Here is a 19,938-nt window from a genome sequence, read left to right as displayed (position 1 = left end):
CAATATTCCAAATGGTTTTGAATCTTAAAAACTATGCTGGTATTAAAAAATACTGTCAAGTGCAAATGGTCAGTAAGAAATAAAAGGGTATTTTTTCAAGATTGGGGGGCGGGGGGGGAAATCACCTTTTCTTATCCCTCAACTGTTTATAGCATTTCACACACAAATCTGGGGAAAAAAATACTGAAAATTGTATCAAGAGGCAGTATAAACAAAAAGACTAGCTATGCATACATCAAAACATACAATCAAGGGCTATTCTGTAGCTAACAAACAAAAGGGAGAAAAAGTAAGCTTAAACCCCAGTAGAGACAGGGATTACAATTTAAGAATAACGCCTGAATAGATGAAGAATTCAGCTTCACTTAAGCCCAAGAAAGACAGTTGTTAAAACTGGCAGGTCATGGTACGAACAGACTCCTACGCTTGCAGATAACGACTGCACAGGTTGGTAATTACTCAAAACCAGAATGGAAAAATCTCCGTGAAAGACAAATTAACCCTTTGATTCATTATGAAGAAGTTGCAGATCTTTTGTGTGCAAATCTCAACACAATCAGTGAAATCACTCTCAGAAGAAAAATGGGGTGAGCCAGACACAGGGTTGCAGGCGTGGATTTAAGGAAACATTGCAACTTAATTTGGACAATATCCCCTCTTAATGAGGCATAGATATAGGGAAGTAAATATGTGTCCTACCTCACTTACAAACAGGCTGCACAAAGCCTTCTATTAATGTTACCCATATTCCCAAAAAGTTATTCAAAGAGGTTAAGTAAAGCACATGTCACAAGCCAAAAAGCTGACCTGGGAGGTCGATGAGAGAGTAAGTAAGTAAGAGCTGTCTTTTTTCAGTAGAAGTTTGAATAAAGTAACAACAAGGTGGAGAGTCTGTTTTAGCGTGACAAAATTAAGACTGGTATTTGAAACATATTGTTAAAAATCCTTTGAAACTGCACTCCTGTTACTGTGTTCAAACATTTCTGTTCTGACGGACAAGTGAAATATGCTTATGCCCTAATAACTGTACTTTCAACACTCAGCAGAAGGCAGACAGCTCTTCTGTCTGGGCAACTACGCTTCACTGCAATTTTGCAAACCTACTTTTAACAACTACCCAGTTCTCAGACATTAGTTCATTTGAGACACTGCTTTCTATATCCCCTTGTGCCAATTAAATAATGAACCCTTTCAACAGCAATTTATAAAATATTAAAAACTTAAGTTTCACTTTTACCTTAAAGTTATCATAAAAAACAAACTAATTTGCGAAAGAAGAAGGTCATAACCGCCTGAAAAGGAAACACAGTTTTGCTAAGACTTAAGAATTGGGGGAAAGAGGGCACAATTAAAGCCTTATACTAATAATATTAATAGACTTGCACTCTTTGTTCAACTCAAAACTAATACAAATGCAAATTTTCAGGAGGGAAGACTTACTACATAAATTAGTTTCAACTGAGGATCTCTAAGACCTTGCACCTACTGGTCCAATATACCCTGAAGGAGCTGAAAGCCTTTGTGAAGAAGTAAGCTGATTTTCTATTTTAAAATTCCTTTCTGGAATCATTAAAGCAATACAGAGGAAGATGTCTCACACAATATTATGAAGGAGGCAAAGAGATCATCTCTTAACACAGGGTCATCAAAGTCACACTCAAAGAAACTTTTTTAAGCTAGCTCCTGCCTCAGCACAGCTTCTCTCCATTAATGATACTCACATGAACACCAGCACTGCAGCACATAAAATACCTCATACACCCTAATTATTTATTTTTACAGTATACAAGTATAGCAGAGCACCCTGTTCTTCCCATTCTACAGAGGGAAGACAATCACAAAATATACCAGCTGAAAAATTATTTTCAGAGTATTTCTCCATAATTTTAACTCTCTTTTTGCCTGTTAATTTTAGTATTTAATTAAGTAACTTGCTGGTCTTGGGGCTAATCCTAGAAAATTTTAAGTACATACACAGCTAATCCCCATACAATTTTCATGCAATGTATACAGTCGTAAATGTTTCAGAGACTGCATTTCTTATCATGATAGGCCTTTCAGATAAAGATGTGTGAAAATACAATAATAACCACAAAATTATAACAAAATGCATTTAAGTAGACAAAATGAGTTTGTACTTGTACTTAAAAATTAAACCTACTTATTGACTCACTTCTACAAACAGGTTCTTATTCCTCCTCCCCCTCCACATGCACGGGAGGGCGAATTATGCATGAAACAGTCAAGGCAAAACACCACCAAGTGTGTGAGGTTATTCTCACAGTTTTATCATACTCAGTACTGTATGCTTTTTTACTGTTGGTATTTCACAGTGTCTCAGATACAATTGCTTAAAAATGTATTACTTGCAGTAAAAAGTTCAAACAGAGATGTATGCATTTTGGAAAAGGCTACTCAAGCAAAGTCCATCCTTTCCCACAAGGAGCACAAAGACAAAGCTCCAACTTTTAGGGTATTTCAAAAGCATTAGCCTTTAAACCACGCAGCAAGCTATGTGTCAAATGTGCAGTCATTCTCCATTCCTCAGGCTGTTTCTAAGAAATAGCTTAAGATTCTTCTCTGAAAAAAGCTCTGCATTTGCATTGCCTCCTGGATGAAATACCACTTCCAAAAAAGTATTTGATGTCTTGAGCAGTGCCAACACAGACCCATCAGAGGACACAGCTCCTTCCACGTGCAGTCAGGGTCCCACTCCCCTTACACGACTCCTTCATCCTCCATCAGACAGAGCAGCTTTTATTATCAGTTAATTCACATCAACATCATCCACAGCTCTTTTTCCTATCTAACACACCCTCCAAAGTCCAAATAAAACAGAGGTGGTGGTAGCTTTTCTACAAAATGCTCCCATCTGTGCCTTCAGCTCTTGAGCGATGCTCAGCATACGTAAGTATATACATAGTTGGGACCAATTTTCCTCTAGTTTTTGTTTTTTATTCATAATAAACGTGATGCTCAGCTGTTTCCTCACCACTACAAGTGTCTCAGTCCTTGCCTGCATATCTAAATACTGTTCAGCAGCCATCTAGGTGACACTGCTGCTGGAGCACCAGATTGTGATGCTGCTTCCCAGCCGGGAGCACGCTGGCTTGCTCTGTTAGGTGAGGACACTGAGCAGTTACACACAGTGTTTTATTTTAAAATGCTGTACAAGCATTAACTAATCTGCCCAGTGCCCTGTGAGGGAGGTGACTATAACTCTCTCCTATTTTACAGATGAAGAAACAGACAGTTTAAGCGATTTGCCCCAGGCCACACAGTGCGGCAGCGGACAGCTGGGATTACCACAACGCTCCGTCCCTGTGTCCCCAGCCAGCCTGTCAGGCTGCTCACACCTCCCCTGTCAGTGGAAAACCAAGGTTCCTGCCTGGCCAAAGGAGAGGCTCTCCCTTGGTGAGGCCCCTCAGCAAAGAAGTGGTCTCCTGGAAAAAGGCTCATGCACCTAAACGCAGGGCAAGCTCAGGGTCTCGTGTTTTCAACTCGCCACTGCACACTCCAAAAGCCTCCAACGGAATTCACTGAATTTTGAAACATACAGGAGCAAGTCACTACGAACTACAGGGGTTTTTATTAATTGAGACCCCCATAAAAATACTGGTAGAGTAAGACAGGCTCCACAGTCTCCTCCTCTTACTACCCCGTGGTTTAAGCTTCTTAGAGCCTTTTAAGACGGATTGAACTAGAGGCTGTTGTCCAACTTTGTCACATCCAATAATCTGAGCGAAGTCTGACATGGCTTTCAGGTGAACCCGCATAGTTCCTATTTACATGTCTCAGCTAAACCACTTGGAAAGATAGTTCAGTGCCACAGCCCACCAGAGCCTCTAGGACTGTTCTCCTGGACCACCAAAAGGAAAAGGTATTTGAACCAGAAATCAGGATATGTAGATTTCCTCAGCACAGCAGCCTTTCAGTATTTACAGACAGCAAGATTTCTTTACATTTAGATCATTCTTTCCCAGCTCCCTTATTAGTCTGAAAGGACTTGACTGGATTTCCTTATACCATGACTAGTCATTTTTAAGCAGCAGCCCTCTGCTTGCTACAAATACACTGGAAGAGATAAAAAATAACCGGGGAACACATTTCATATTGTTGAAATGAAGTCCACCGAAGCCAGATTTTACACGACATGACAACATACTAATGCCAAACTGACACAAATTCTCATCTATGCGTTTTGGCTTTAATGGGTTAATTAGCTTGGCTGGATACAAATTTTAATTATCTGAGTTTGACATTAATGTCCTTGGAGTGTTGTCTATAAGGATTTGGGGAATCATAGACATTATTTTAGTTACTTCTGGAAACTGTGTGTTACACTGGGATTTAAATAGTAAGAACAGACAAGAATAGTGAGAACAGGTTGATCTATTTTGAGAAGTCAGACTTTGTGAAACAGGACAAACTGAAATGAAGCTGAAGCCTAGTGTACTTGGTCTTCAGGGGAGTCTCATGGATATAACATAGGAAATAATCTCCTTTGAGGATAGGTGACAGGACAGAAATTTTAGATTAAGTGCAACAAAAAATTCTGTATGCAACTGAGATTCTGAGTAAAGATCTTCTTGCTGCCTAACACAGTTTCTCAAGGAGAAGATAACCAGTCTTAAACACAGTTATATATACACAGAGTGTTGATACAGGCAAGGAAGAACCACCTACCTCAGTCACTGAGAGCAGCTCAGTTCCTCCAGAGCTAGAACCAGGAGGCACAGCCTGAAGGCAGAACCTCAGTAGTTCACACTCCCACCATGGAAATTAAGGGTATTTTAAGTGCATTTTCTTACTTTTAAGGGTCTGCATTAAGTAGATCAGTCATCTGAAGATTTTTAAATGTGTTTCAATAAATCTGTATTTAATCAGCTACAGAATTTTTCGTAGCCAATACTTTTCCAACAAACTGTTACAGGTTACTTGAAACAAGTAAGATCTGCAGTTCTGCAGAAAGCAGTATCTACTAGAAGCTTTTCAAAATACCCTTCTCTGTTTTTCTATTCTTTTCCGTTCGTTTTTCTAGAAATGGATTTAAGAGTGAAAAGAGAATGCTGATGACTTTTTGTGAACATAAATTTAAGCTCTCTTTTTGCTTGCAACAAGACATGTAAATTCATTCCTTATAACAGCAATTGCAGTAGTTCTTTAAAATGCAATGCAACCCTTTTGTGCAGTAGCTTTTCACCTTTTAAAGACAATCTTCATTCTGTTTTCCATGTTCCCTTGGTACCAAAACCAAAGTCATTTGGATTTTCTTCTGTAAAAATTTGTACAGGCAATTTGGCTTTAGGAACACTAAGTAAATGCAATGCATTTCTCTTTTAGGTTCACACACCTATGTAATTGCTAGAATTATCTGAATACATTTAAATTCCTCCTAAATGAAGGAGGGTGGCATTCAGACAACTCCTCTGCTGCCCAGTAAGAATTATAAAAAAGGTAAGGGCTTATTTGAATCACAGTATGTAACTTACAGAAAGGAGTCTATTCTCCTTATTTTGTTCCAGTGTGTTCTGGTTAAAATACCCAGACTGCGGTCCTGTGAGAAGTCAAACACCTCCTGGGAACTGCAGAACAAATTTAGAGCACTTAGCACTCCATCGACTCAGCTCCTAACTTAACAAGGGTAAGGAAAGAACTGAGGGAGGTTATCAAACTAAGAAGGGATAATCACAAAAAAATGCTAAAAAAAAGTTCAAAAGCATGGCAGCACAAAATTCTCTGCCATGCAGAAAAAGAGCAGAAAAATATTTTGTTTTAATGAAGAAAAGCAAAAGCTAAATCTTTTTGTAACATCACCTGCACTTTTTGTTCTTAACCCCAGAAACTGTGAGTAGACAAGTTTGTGTTACAGTCTTTAGAATATTAGGGAAGATATTTTTACCCTTGGATAAAACATTAAAACCTCTAAAGGCCTCACTCATTCACAGATGGGAAATGGAAAGCCTTCCTATCATGTATTTTGGAGACAAAACCTTTTTTTCTGGAAATGCTGATAAGGAACAAATTCAAACTGGTCCTCATCCACCCGGATCATCTCATTAAAACAATGGTATCTTTTAAACCCTGTATCCTGAGCTATCGGTCAATTTTGATTGACACAAATATTTGTATTAGGGGTTACACACTGCAATTTACAATTGGGGACTATCACAATACTGTATGTTAATGTAATCAGTATTTTCATTTCATGAATTCATTTGCAGCATGACACTGCAAGGGTATTCTTACATATACTGAAGACACAATTGCTAAGTAGTTCAACAATTCTCCTTTAAGTGGGATTTTTTTTTTGTCTGATAAATTTTTAACACAATAAAACCACTCCTAGTTCTGTGTGCATGTTTTAATTTCCCACCTTTTAAAATGTTTAGACACTTGGAATACCTAGCATACTGAATTAATCCACAAATATTTACAAGAAAAATCTATTTAATTTCTTTCTATAGTAACTACCACAGGGACTATTGTAATGAAAAATTTCCCATCTTAAGGAATTAATGCGATTACTGATATAGAGAAGAAATGTAATTTATATCATCACAAACACGTAAAAGATATAATCCCATATTCACAAAAGGAATCTTTATTCCCTCTTTGAATTCTAAGACAATACAGTCTTGCCTTGAGGAGAACAGAAATATTATGAAGTACCTTAAGCAAGATAATTGTAGGAGAAAAAAACTACAATTGCATTATTGTTGTGCTAAACTGTGACATACTTAAAAAGCTAATTTCTTTTATTTTAATGGAATTTGGTGTGCATATCCTTTAATCTACTTCACTATTTCTTCACATTTTTACACACAAACACACGTGTAAAGTGTTTCCCATTAGCTGTATTACCTAGTTTATCAAACTGCAATGAATTTAAAACAATTAAAAATATACTTGGCAATTTGATAAACTTCACTCTGTTTATTAACTATTTTGGAACTAACTAAATATCTAGAATGTCACAAAAATGCACAGCAAATTAAAGATCTACTGCAACTCAAATATTATTCAAGAAGACATAATCAATATTTGATGAAAAAGTAACATTTGACATGAGTGACTGTCCCAAATTTTACCAAATACATTTCAACCAATCACAGTGCTGAACAATTTGCATCTAAATCAAAAGCTAAGCAAACAAAAATGTATCCCCAAAATAGGGCTTTCTACAGCTGTGTCAGTTAAAGTGCATTTAAAATTCAGTACAGTCACCCTTCAATTATTCCTTTCAATTAAATAAATTTTAACGAAGAAATTAATCTACTGTGGCTGGGCATTTCTCTATTCCACAGAAGCAAACATTTTTTCACTCATTCTCCTTTAAAAAGCAAATTTAACAAAACTACTAAGACAGAAAGGATGACCTAATTAGTACTAAGTAATATTTAAAGCTTTTATATATAGTACACTCTTACTGCTACCCCTAACTTCCAAGGCTTTAAACTCACTGATACTGTTTGATTTATCTGGCACTTCTGCTGCTTAAGCATGCAAATTCACATTCTCCATTCTTGTATGCATCCAACATACACAGAAGGAGCCAAATTGTGAAGAAAATACCCTGTACCTGTTAGGCACTGGTGTGCTCAAAGGCCAGCGGGGCAGCCCTGGAGACCAGAGATCTCCCATGCACAGACCCACCCAACTTCAGCCAAAGGCAAGAACAAAAACTCCCCAGAACCAGCAAGAACACTCAAAACTGTTCAAGTAGTCTAGAAACCCTTTTCTACCTGACAATCCCCCTAGGAAACTTAAACCCTGAACAGATGCTCTCCCACTTCTCACCATTCAGCAGAGTGAGACACGAGAGATGACATGCAATGAATATGTGTCTTGTATTTATTTCCTCATAGTCCTAACTCCTGTTAAAGCCCCGAATTATTAGGGCTGCACTAAGTTTGCTTCAGTTATCTGAACAGATCTGACCAGCTAGTTATGAAAAAAACACCCATCTAAATTAAACAGAGTAATATTGGATAAAAAAATGTAGGTCACTGAAAAAACAGACCATCAACAAATATTGCCAGGTTTAGCTCAGCATGAGCCTTCCTTTGCTCAGTTCAGACCCCAATTTCTATATATCAAAGCCTTTAAGCACACACTGGCCTTAAACACATGCTTAAAAAAGCTCTGCCCCGTTAGGACCTTCTGCCTGGCACGCAGGACGTTGGGGACTGCTGGCAGAGTAATCCCCTGCAGTGAGCCTGCCCTCTTTTCCAGCCTGTGACCTACTCTCGGAATTCATGTCCAAAACAAAAAGATTATGTATAAAAAAATCAAACCACGTTGTGTCAATGTGATGATAATGCCCAATACACATCACCCTGTAAACTGTGCTCACAAAATGCCACTGAAACAGAAGTCACACCTATGAAAGCAACTACAGTGCAACAAACACACAAAAGGGACTTTAAAGTAATACCTGCCAAATATCAGTCTTTCAAATTTGTGCCATAAGCAGCAAATTCATATTACACAGCAATGGGCTGCATGTCTTTCACAAACATAACTTTTTTCTTAATTAGAAGAAACTAATAAAATCTCCAATATTCTTCTCTAAGTGGCATTCATTTAGCATGAAAATGGTTTACAGAGTTTAAGCCAGTTGTATTTTTAAGGGAGAAAAGTGTATCAAGGAAAGAGGTATCCTTTTTTCAGAATCATATATACTAACATGTTTTTTATCATCTAAAACTGAAAACAGTCCTTAAAAAAAAGTTTTTAGTTAATATCAGTGTTTTGGAGCCTCCCACTGGCAGCCATCACACAGCTGAAGTGAACTACCAGCTGAAAGGAGGGTTTATATCCAGTATCAATGACTATTTTACTTTGAAAGAAATTAGTATTTCTGAGTTTGTATTTTAAATGCAATTTAAAAGATCATAAAGGAAAGAATCCAGCATTTATTGTGTGTCTCTCAGCAGACTACTTAATGTTCAAGCATCTACTATGCAAAGGTCAAATCATTTCACTGAATGTAACAGTGACAAAAACATTCTGCAGCACTGAAAAAAATATCAGATTATCAAGGAAAAAGATCTGGACCTGAGATCTCACAAGAGTCACAATAAATAATGTAGATTCAGTTCTTTCTTTCAGTAAGAAAGAAAATTGCAAAGTTGTGTCAGGAGAACCCGATTAAGAAAGATAACAGGTAAAATACAAATTACATACTTTTGGAAAAGCTCTTCATAAAGGAGTATTTTAAAATAATACAGAAAATGAATTTTTATAAAAAAATGCTCAACTCTTTTTACATAAATATTGCCTGCACAGAATTGGGAAAAAAAACTTATTCAGATGGGGAACCTCTAGGGTATTCTGCTGCAGGAAGCAACATAGATAGCTGCAGTCAAACAAAAATCCAGTGTAAATAGTTGTGGTAGTTGTCATATACAGAGGGCAAAGCTGCAGTGAGCACCACAAAGGAACAGAACAGGTTACAGGTAAACCAATATGACAAAAAGCAACTCAAATGTTTGTCTGAAGCAAACAACAAAGGCTAATAGGCACCAATTTATTTTCCATTTTGTTGTGCTTTTTCTTCCTTGACATTTACATCAAATATTTCAGACATTCTTTCTAACATAAAGAAGTTCCAAAGTGCACCATGCACAGCTCTTGCTGGTGGTCCTGGGTCTTCAAAGCCAAGATCTCACCCCCAGCTACGAAGAGCTGCAAACCAACCCAGGACTTGCCTATCCACTCCTGTGACGTGATTCTACGTAACATGAATTGGGTGGTGATCAACTGCAGTGATCTGGGGAGATCGAGATCACTCCACACCAGTGGAATGGCAAGAGCAGGCAGCAGAAATGCAACTGAGCAGCAAGTGAGGGGAAAAAAAAAAAAAAAACAACAAACAGGAGCAAAGTATGTGTAGAGAGAGAGAAAAAAAAATGAGAACTACATGGCCAAAAAAAGAAAAAACCCACCAACCAAAACAGAGGACAAGGCAGCAAAGAAATAAGAAACGAGATAAGGGAACAAAATAGAGAGAATAAGGTAACTAAGAGCAAAAGCACAAGGTAGTGTCCACCTGTCCACTTTCTGGAAGAGAACACATCATTTGTCACACTGGAAAAAAGTGAAAGGGTGTTTTTAATTTGGTTTGTTTTTTCTAATTAGACATATCCAATCAAATGTCAAGCAAGGATGGAAAATAAGGTGCTAAACTGGTATTACACCTGAATGTGTCTTCTGTTTGTGAGTTCAACAAAACCAAAAAAAAGGTACCAGTGTAGATATCATTAATTTTATATATTAATACAAAGGTACATAATTTTAGCTATTAAATTATGTTCAGAAACATACATACGTTTTTTCCTGTGCTCAACCAGCTCAATAGCCTGCCTTGCTGAGCATTTTGAAAACCAGTTGTCCCCAAGCAGAACAGTGATCTCATTGGTGTGGACAAGCTTTCCTGGCATGAAGGCAAGAGGACCAAAAGGTACCTGTCAAAGACACAGACATCACTAATGAAAATGTAACTTAGACAGTCCTGCATGTCTTAGATTTTTTAAAAGGTAAAACGCAGATTTAAAAAAATAAAAATTCTACAGCAGCTATTTAGTGACTAACCCTTCCTAAATACTCAAATGACCAAATCCATTTGACTCTAGCATTGTACTTAGAAAATCTGAAAAATTGTATTTCACCAGACAACTTGTCTTGTGACACAGAACTACAGGACAGCTGAATGCTCACGTGGAAAACAAATTCACTTAATCTGAACATACAAACTTTGATAATACAAATTATTGAGTTATATGCAGACTACATCCATTTCCTAATAAAAGCCAGATTAGCCTTGCTAAAATTTTTTTTAATACTTAAATAGGTATGATCAACTCAAAGGTGAGTTGCCTTTCTCAGTATCTGTCTTGCTAATACTAAGTACCTAGGACTGGGGGTGACACTGGGGCTACCAGCAGGACCACAGACAGTGTTTAATCTCACTTTGCTGGGTCATTCACCAGGCTGCAAACCTCAACTTCTGAGGGATGCTCCACAAGCAACCCTCTAATTGCTCTGCACAAGGACAATAGTTTAAAAAAACCAGACAGCATCAGACAGTGCTTGGGTGAGGAGGAACCTTGGCTACCCCTATCCCTGTCCCCTGCACCAGCCCTTGGCATTCTGACCCCCAGGCCCACTGCCACCTGCCTGGCTGCCTGTGGGCTTCAATCATGAAGAAATTAGGAGAGCAAAATCAAATTAGATCTAAAATTGAGGAGGCATAAAGATAAGAACCACATCTACGTCAAGTTCTCTCTTTTTTCAGGGTAAAAAGAGATCTATCCCAGACAGTTTGTATTGGCTCCTTCTACTTTATTCCTCTGCCTTCCTCCTCAGTTCCTCAGCACAGCCACTTGCTTTCTCACTATGTTTGTGCTGAAGCAGAGCACTGGCCCAGTGGATCTGTCTCCCTGGAAAGCGATCTTCCTCTCTTCAATACCCAGGAGGGTACCAGTGCTGGAAACAGTTCTCCAGCAGGCAGGACCCTGACATTAAGACTATGCAGAATGTGCTTTTCCCTACTTTTTCACTGACTTGGTTTTAAAGTAGCAGACTGCACGAGTTGCCTGTTCACTCTTCCCCTAAAATGATGAAAGCAAAATTAAAAGCATATGAAAATATTTGGCTAACAGGAAAGGAAGTGTTCCTATACATTTAAAATAACAGATGTGAGTTAACATTGCTGCTTCAACTAAGAATAAGCCCTATCTAGTTTTTTTTTTTAAAGTAACAGTTTCTATGCTTCGAAACAACACAATCATTATGTTTTACATCATGTGGCTACACACAACACTCATGATAAATGGACTACACACAAAATCCAGAGCTGTATCACCAGCACAGGAAAGGGAAACCCTCCCTTTTCCCACATGGTTAAGTGTACTCCAACACTATCTTACTAAAAACCCAGCTCTGAATCTGAGCCAGGCTGCCAGGGAATGCAGCAGTCAGGCACTGAGTGCTGAAATCTGCCACTCGGTTATGTGCAGTACAACTTCCCTGCCTTCAAAGATGTATCTTGAATTGACCGTGAGAAGGGAAGAGGAAAAAAAAGAGAAACAGAAGCCAATTTGTTCAGCATTTTGGTGAGCACAAGCCAATAGGGCAAATTCTACACAGGAAGCTGTGCAGTTGTTAGGGAAGATTCAGAGCACCAGAAAAGATCGCTATGTCAATGGGAAGATCGGTGGAACAAAAATTAGCAGCACCTTTTTATGTAAAAATCAATGTTCTAGGGTTTATTTCCATGAATCAGGAAATACTACGGCCACTTTCTTCTCAGGAAATGACTAAGTACCGTAATTCAGTCATAATTACAGTTTTCTATACAATAAATTTACATATCAAACATGTCAGGTTTTGTGTTAAGCATTTATGTCATCAGCTTTCAGTTGTCAGTAACACTGTAATTTATAATGGATTTCAAAGAAAGAGAAAGAAACAAAAGCAAAGGTTTAACTATTATCATAATAAATGTAACATTAATAAGTACTGGCAACCTGCTAACACTTCACCCCCAGTGAAGGCAGCCCAGATTTTAACAGTTTTAGCCCATTTTCTTGTGAGACCTCTGCCATGTACATACCATGATATCATAGGACAACTTGTCAGGCAGTGTTTGGAGTCGCTCCTGAAGAGCCTCATAATCACTCTCCACCTTCTTCCTGTTAACAAATACAAGTTGATTCAATTTCACAGCTAAAGTAAAGAGTTAATGTTTTTCTGCCAGTAAATCAAAAACACACCAAAAATACAGAAAAACGAGCTATTTTACTCAAACACATACAGTTGATAGATTAGTAAGTCATTTATAAAAGACATGGGATGACGAACATAATAGCTAGGTTATTTTCTAATAATGTGTATTTAGATAGGCACATGATTATTTAAGATTGTGCATGTCTCGTTCTGAATCAGACTTTTTCCCGGTGCAAAGAAGCAGTTCTTTCACTAGGATTTGGAGTATCTCACTGCATGTTCAAGTTATAACACCACCAATATTTAGAAAAAGAACTGAAAATCCAGTTTATGCTTTTAAGAGGCAAATTCTTCAAACTATCATTTGTAATACAGAGCTGATGACCTTGGTTTGAGCTGACATAAATGGGCAAAATTTCAATGAATTCTGATTTTCCCATGAACTTTGTGTTACTACCAGGAGTCAACACTCCTGGAGGATGGCTTGACCACCAGGATTCTGTCACATCTTCAAGCCCAGAGGAGGGACAGTACAGGTGAGGAGCATCCCTTCTGATACTTCTCCATCCAAAATGTAAATAAGGCTCATGCTACATGTTGCTACCCAGGAGTGAAATGGTTTGGTGAACTGGGACAAGGTATTCATAGCCATGGCAGACACCTGGCATTTCACAGGACTTTCCAAGAAACAGCATTTCAGTGGCTGCAGGGATTTTACTTTGTGTGCAAAACAAGCAACTACACTCCCTCTAAAAAAGCCTTCTTTTGTAAAGACATTCTTAAATACTTAAATTTGTCTGGAAAAAGTCTTTTAATGGACCCCTGCCATTCTGAAGACAGTCAGAAATCAGCTCCTGCATGAAGTAGCTGGCATATAAATGTCACGTTTGATGATATTGTTTACTTGTACTTCAAAACACTAAACATATATATATGGTAGTAAACTCTGCAATAAAAGGCAACTGAAAGCACAGGGCAGCACACTTAACAACGCTGACCCAAGATGCAAATTACAGGTTTTCTGAGGATGATTCAGGAAAGCAATCTATAAATGGTCTGAAAAATGAATGTCATAGTTGACACCACAACTCTCAAAATATTACAATTAATTTTCTTAGATTCGTAAGCAGAGTGAAATCTTTTTTAGCATTTGTTATGAAAAATTATCTGATACTCTTATGTTTTGACTCATTTGCTTCACAGTTGAACTCTGGTGTAACAATCCTACTTCATACCTACTTTAAGTTGTTGAACTCGTCCTGAAAAAAATAATTTAGGTTTTCATGCCACTTGGACATTAAAACCATGTTCCACATAACTGATTTACAAAAGATGCTTGCTGCTGCTTTGCTCTGACAGCAGATTTCTCCCAGACATTTTCAGCAAGTCCTTCTGCCCACTGCCCACATCAGAGTGAAAACATAATTCACCTCCTTCAAAGAGGAAGGACAAACTCATGAATCTTAGCAAAATGCACTGAGATGTTTTGGGGGAGGAAGGAATATAATGAAAGCTTGGTGTCAACAATAACAATCCATTACTTAATGCTATTTACAGAACCCAGCCTTGCCTCAGAGAGATCTGGGTTTGAGAAATGGACTCCAAGCAGCCACTGAAAAACAAACATGAACGCCAAGCCAAAGGCCCGGCCCATGTCTCAAATGCAGAGAGAGGACTCCATGGGAAGAGCCTGGTATGATAACCGCCCACTCACAGCAGGATTAAACATTCCCATCTTTACAGGGCTGAAAGTCACTCAACATTTCCTCATTAACTTGAAAACTAACTGTCTTTAAGGTCTGACTGCTGCGTGTTACTGAATAATCTGACCAGGGTCCAGGAGAAATCACTTGCCACAGAAGCTGTGCTACTTTAGAAGCAAAGCATCCTGCTTTTTGTTCTGGGACTGCTGCCCTTTGCTGAGCAAACCTCCACCATGGCAACCTCTAGAAGTAGGGTCACATCCTGAACTGGGCCATGGAGATAAAGAAAATTTGTATTAATCCTTTTAAATAATTGGCCTGAAACAGCATTACTTAAGGAAGGAAGCTGACCTCCCTCTTCACGTATAGCTGATGGTTCCACAAGCTCTGGGGTGTGCCAGTGCTACAGTCTGTCACAACAGGCAATGAAGAACCAAAGTGAACAGGGAGGAAGAACACTGGGACTCCAGCTATGAACATGTCCCCAGAAAGGGAAATGCATGTTTAGCTATTAATCCCATACCCAACCCATTATTGGATTCATGGCTTTAGAAATATACTTGAAAAAGTACACTGAAAAATTAAAAAGAAAATAATTTAATGGAAATATATTGAAGCTGAGCATTTTAAAACCCTATTGTTATTCACTCAATTCTATTTAACATTCTTCTGTGTCACTGACTACTTAGAAGGTCTTATATGAACAAATTACTCAGCTGAAATAAGAGCACTCAGCTCTTGGCACAATCAAGATCTAAATAAGAGTACTAAATTTTAATTTTTTTTATGAAGTAAAGATTGTATGGATGCTATACAAACTGTTTTTCTATATAAAAGAAATCAGTAAGTTATTTTTTTTCTTTAGAGGTTCTGTGCCCAAAACCCCCAAGTTCATGGGGTCATGGCCAGAATTTGCATAAAAAACAAACACAGGAGCAACTCCTCCTTCCACAGACAACACCCCCAGCCCACTCCACAAACCTCAGCCATTGAAAACAGGGAAATAATTGTCACAATTTTCCAAACTTTCAAAAATCTGTTCCAATTTTACAGCTTTCTGCCTAATAGTTTCTTTCTGAAAAATACTGTCTCTTAGTGGAAGAATGCACATTCAGAATTTCACATGGGACCCAACAGGTACAGACACTGCAAAGCCCCAGAGAAAGGGCATGAGCTGGAGATACTCTGCCTGCCTTCACTGCAGCAGCACCAGTAGGCACTTCAATATTTCCCTTATTGAAAATTAATGCAGCCTCTGAATTTTAAACATAAATGAAACATATTAGTTTTAGATTATTTTTGCAAGCCAATAGTCAGAATTTAATATGATGATGTGTATAGATTGCCTTGATTTTTTTCCTCTTATCCAGCGCTTGCAGCCTATGTGCATTTAAACTAAAAACATTTGATACACACTAAATATAAATTATTTGCTTGGAGATCTTTCAGGCATGAAGAAAAAGCCTCTTAAAATAAATTTAAAATATTATATGCTTGATGGTGTATAACCAAAGGTTTAATCTCACCACTAAAGGGGCAGTTGCTGTGATTCTGCAATAACCCTGCAGACAATAATCAAGACAGCTCCTGTTGTTCTCTCAGTAAAATCATGGTAAACACAGCATGGATATATCGTAATTTGATATCTGTAAGATCAACTGTTCTATCTCACAGTAACTCATAATATAAGATTTCATTCACCATTAAATGTACATTTTCCTCAGATGCCATACAAAACTGTTATTTACTAGGTATGTTTTCTATTAACCATAGACTGCCAACAGAGAAAAAAATGCCCAGAGATAATTTTTTTACATAATAAACCATTTATTTTAAGTATTAAAAACTAAGCTTTAGTACATAGTTTACTGGGGGGTGGGGAAACAGTGAAACATTACTTTCCCCATTGTTTCAGCACATGGAAGGGGCAAGTGGAATTTCACTACTTGCTCCATAGTTAGAAAACAACAATAATTCTACCCTGGGAGCACCTTTTCACCATTCCAGCAAATTAAGCATTCAGCCAACAAGGTTACTTCGGCAAAAATGACAGATGAGATAGGTATTTAAGGCAGAAGTATAAACACTAAGGCTCACTGTCTTTGTGATTTAATTGTATCAGTGAGAAATAAATATATTTTAAGGAGAGTACATTGCAACAATTCTGAGCTATCGCTAACTATAATCCCCAAACACTCTAGCAGGATTTGACTCACACCAGAATAAAAAGCAATACTTTACTAAAACATAACTAGGTTACTCATCAGTATTTTAGACATGTAGACTTTTTTTTACTTACCAGTGCTGGATTTTTTCTTGGCAGCCAGTGACCACCTGTCATTAAAACAGATAACTACTCATGAAAAAAACAAGGCTAAGCACACAGCTGCAATGTCAATGCATCAGAAACTAGAACAGGAGCTTTACAGATTTGGTGCTGTCTCTATCCACATTTTTATTTGTCAGGGCAAAGGCGTGTGAATGGTCGTTCTTAAGCAGCACACTTTATCACAGGCTAATGCAGAGTGATAACCACAGAAAAAAATTGCAGCTTTTCACTTCTTATTTTGGTACAATACCTGCTCCGTAACTATTACGTGACACACGATCGGAGATAAGCTGCAGTTTGTGCAATCTGCCGATCTATTTTCAGTGTTATATGTTTGCAGAATAAGAAAACAACATAAATTATAACAAGACATCAATGTAACTCCCATACTCAGTCATTAAAAAGCAAAACAAATGAACCTCACAGCATCAAAAACATTTTTCCTCTATCAGTACATCAACGAATGTTTCCACTGGCCATTTTAACTTGAAAAAGCACAAATTAACTTTGTGCTGCGTAAATATGTGGATGTTTGACACCATGATGGGCTGCTGGCTTCTCTTCTATTCTTTCTGGGTGTCAAAAGAGGTAAGTTTTAATATAAATAATTCACTTCCTTCCTTATGCCACAGGCTTTCCCAAGAGATACAAAAGAATTTACAAAATAAAGCACATTGTTAAAATCAAACACTTTTATCTTTTTTAACTGAAACTTTTCAGACTATATATATAGCAAACAGGCAGGATGCTGAAACCTGTGACCTTCTCTGCCACAATTACGTGGAGATTTTGTCCTTCAAAACATATTCTGATCTCTGAATAATGGTTACCAAAAATACAACACAAACAATTTCATTCAATTATATGAAATGCAATGAAGGCACAAGGCAGTTAAATATGTCTAGACAGCTTCTCAATATAAGCATTTTCTAGATTTTTTTTTTTACAAATTTCGTTTTTCCTATAGCCAAAATAATGCTAACATTTGAAAGCAATTAATGAGAAAATTTGCAGAGAAAACAATAACATACATTCAAGTACCACTGAAATCACTGGAGCAGATAATTCTTTTTTTTTTCCCCAAACAACAGAATGAAAGACAAATTTTTTTTTCAGTTAGCATATGTGCAGCTTTTGCACAACAGATCTCAGACCCTGCACTTTTTATACTCATGTGGGAGTAAAAAAAAATGGGACTACTTTGTGAGCTATTAATTCTTTAAACAGAGCAAAGTTCTTAAATGAGAAGGATCAGCTTTACATTTGTGGTTATGTTATTTCATAATCCATCAGGAAAGTCAGCCAGGTAGCTCATCCCATATAAGCCAAGTTTAAATTTATCATTTGCTTTAAACTCCTACAAATCAAATGCCTCGCAAATATCCTCCTTAATGTGCAAGCTAACTGTTTTTAAGCCTGAGAGTAAATACACAGACTTGTACAGGACATCAACCCAGAAATCTAGCTCATACTATTAATATTAAGCCCATTTTAAGAGTGAAGTTTCTGCAGAAGGGATAAATTGTCTGGTAACAAAGCTAAGGCACACTGGAGCCCACCACTAACAAGTTGAGGACTCTGAGCCTATTCTGTCCACATCCTTCATCCTTTCACACTTGGCAGTGATTGTGAAGTACACAACATAATTTAGCATACAAAAATGTTTATGAAATCCTTTAAGAAAGTTTCAATTTAATTGCCCCATTACAGATGAAGATGGAAAAGACGGGAAGCTTTCCATTCCCAATACATGACTTTCCATGCATGAAGTGAGCTGAAAGCACAAAAAGAAAAGCCTTGCAAACCATAAGAGCAGCATGTTCATTAACCTCTACATGATAATCCTTTCATAGCTGCATATTAACTAGTTACATATTCATAATCATTTACATTATTTAGAGGACCTTCTATGAAAATTTCCAGGCTATATCCATTAGCCACAATGTTAAAGGTTACAGAAGATAGTCTACTTAATGTTTCCAGGAAGCTTTTTTAATTAGTAAATATGTAAATTGGGCACATATGCTTTTTATGTTTTTTAAAAATAGTCCATCAGTAAAACAGCATAGGGGCATATGCTGTTTCCATCACCCTTTATCCCCCTTTAAAAAAAAAAAAAAAGAGAAAAATCAATAACACCAATCAATTTTAATTTAATTCTTCTTCTTTGATATAATCTCTCTTGAAAGGATACCAAAGGGTGGAATGAACAACAAACCTTTTCATTTCAGTGGCCAGCATAAAATGAGACCTTTTACAGAAGTGCTAACATATACCACCTTAAAAATGTTGCAGGCTACACTTCTGGAACTGAAGTCTATTAAAAGAATAGAGAGAATAAATATTGAAAAACAGATGGAGATCAATTATGCATATGACCTTTATTAGGTCAGTCCCACCATTTGGATACCAACTGGTCTTATCACAGCAAAGAAAAAAATAGATAAATATATAAACAAATATTTGATTCTTTGCCTTTAATCAAACACAGAAAAATCATTAGTCTATCTTCCACACATAATTTATATACAGAGTTACAATTAAAGAATGAAAAACCCTTTTAGGATAAATAAAATAAATGACCTGCTTGTTTGTACACTTGAGTTCAATTTACCTGGACAGCTAGCGCCACCAAGTATGCCTTACTTTTAAGGCATCATAGTGAAGTGGTATCAACAAACTCTGAATTCTCCCCTTTTAGCATGAAAGTGTATGAGTTTGTGAATGCACATGGTTATCAGTGGCTTATCTGCATACTAAAATATTCATTAAACTACTCTTGCAGCAAACTTAACATTACCTAATCATGGGTCGGGTTATTAAAACAGGATCCACTGTCGGAAAACATATTCCACAGTCTTAAAAGAAAGCAAATAGGCAAATATCTTGTTTCCTTCCTCTCTGCCAACAGCAAGTTGTTAAAATGCAGTGCTTCTCAAGCCCCTGAATCTGCATACTAAAATATTCATTAAACTACTCTTGCAGCAAACTTAACATTACCTAATCATGGGTCGGGTTATTAAAACAGGATCCACTGTCGGAAAACATATTCCACAGTCTTAAAAGAAAGCAAATAGGCAAATATCTTGTTTCCTTCCTCTCTGCCAACAGCAAGTTGTTAAAATGCAGTGCTTCTCAAGCCCCTGACCTGCCAGAGCCACACCTGCAAGCTCC

General features: G+C 37.4%; 1 protein-coding gene across 1 annotated transcript in view; it reads right to left on the bottom strand.

Annotated features, from left to right (window-relative positions):
• Positions 1-19,670, bottom strand: part of URI1 (URI1, prefoldin like chaperone) — a 32,382-nt gene extending 12,712 nt beyond the window's left edge. The window contains exons 1-3 of the mRNA XM_017741024.1: positions 16,735-19,670; positions 12,620-12,698; positions 10,334-10,469 (exon numbers count right to left, since the gene is read on the bottom strand). Of these exons, the coding sequence (XP_017596513.1) occupies positions 10,334-10,469; positions 12,620-12,622 (139 nt within the window). The 5' untranslated portion in view covers positions 12,623-12,698; positions 16,735-19,670. The remainder of the gene's footprint in view (positions 1-10,333; positions 10,470-12,619; positions 12,699-16,734) is intronic.
• Between the last annotated feature and the right edge of the window lie 268 nt (positions 19,671-19,938).

The sequence above is a fragment of the Corvus brachyrhynchos genome, unplaced genomic scaffold (assembly GCF_000691975.1).
Source record: "Corvus brachyrhynchos isolate BGI_N302 unplaced genomic scaffold, ASM69197v1 scaffold26, whole genome shotgun sequence".
Taxonomy (NCBI): domain Eukaryota; kingdom Metazoa; phylum Chordata; class Aves; order Passeriformes; family Corvidae; genus Corvus; species Corvus brachyrhynchos.
The sequence above is the reverse complement of the archived record's forward strand: the minus strand, read 5'-3'. Positions and strand labels throughout refer to the sequence as shown.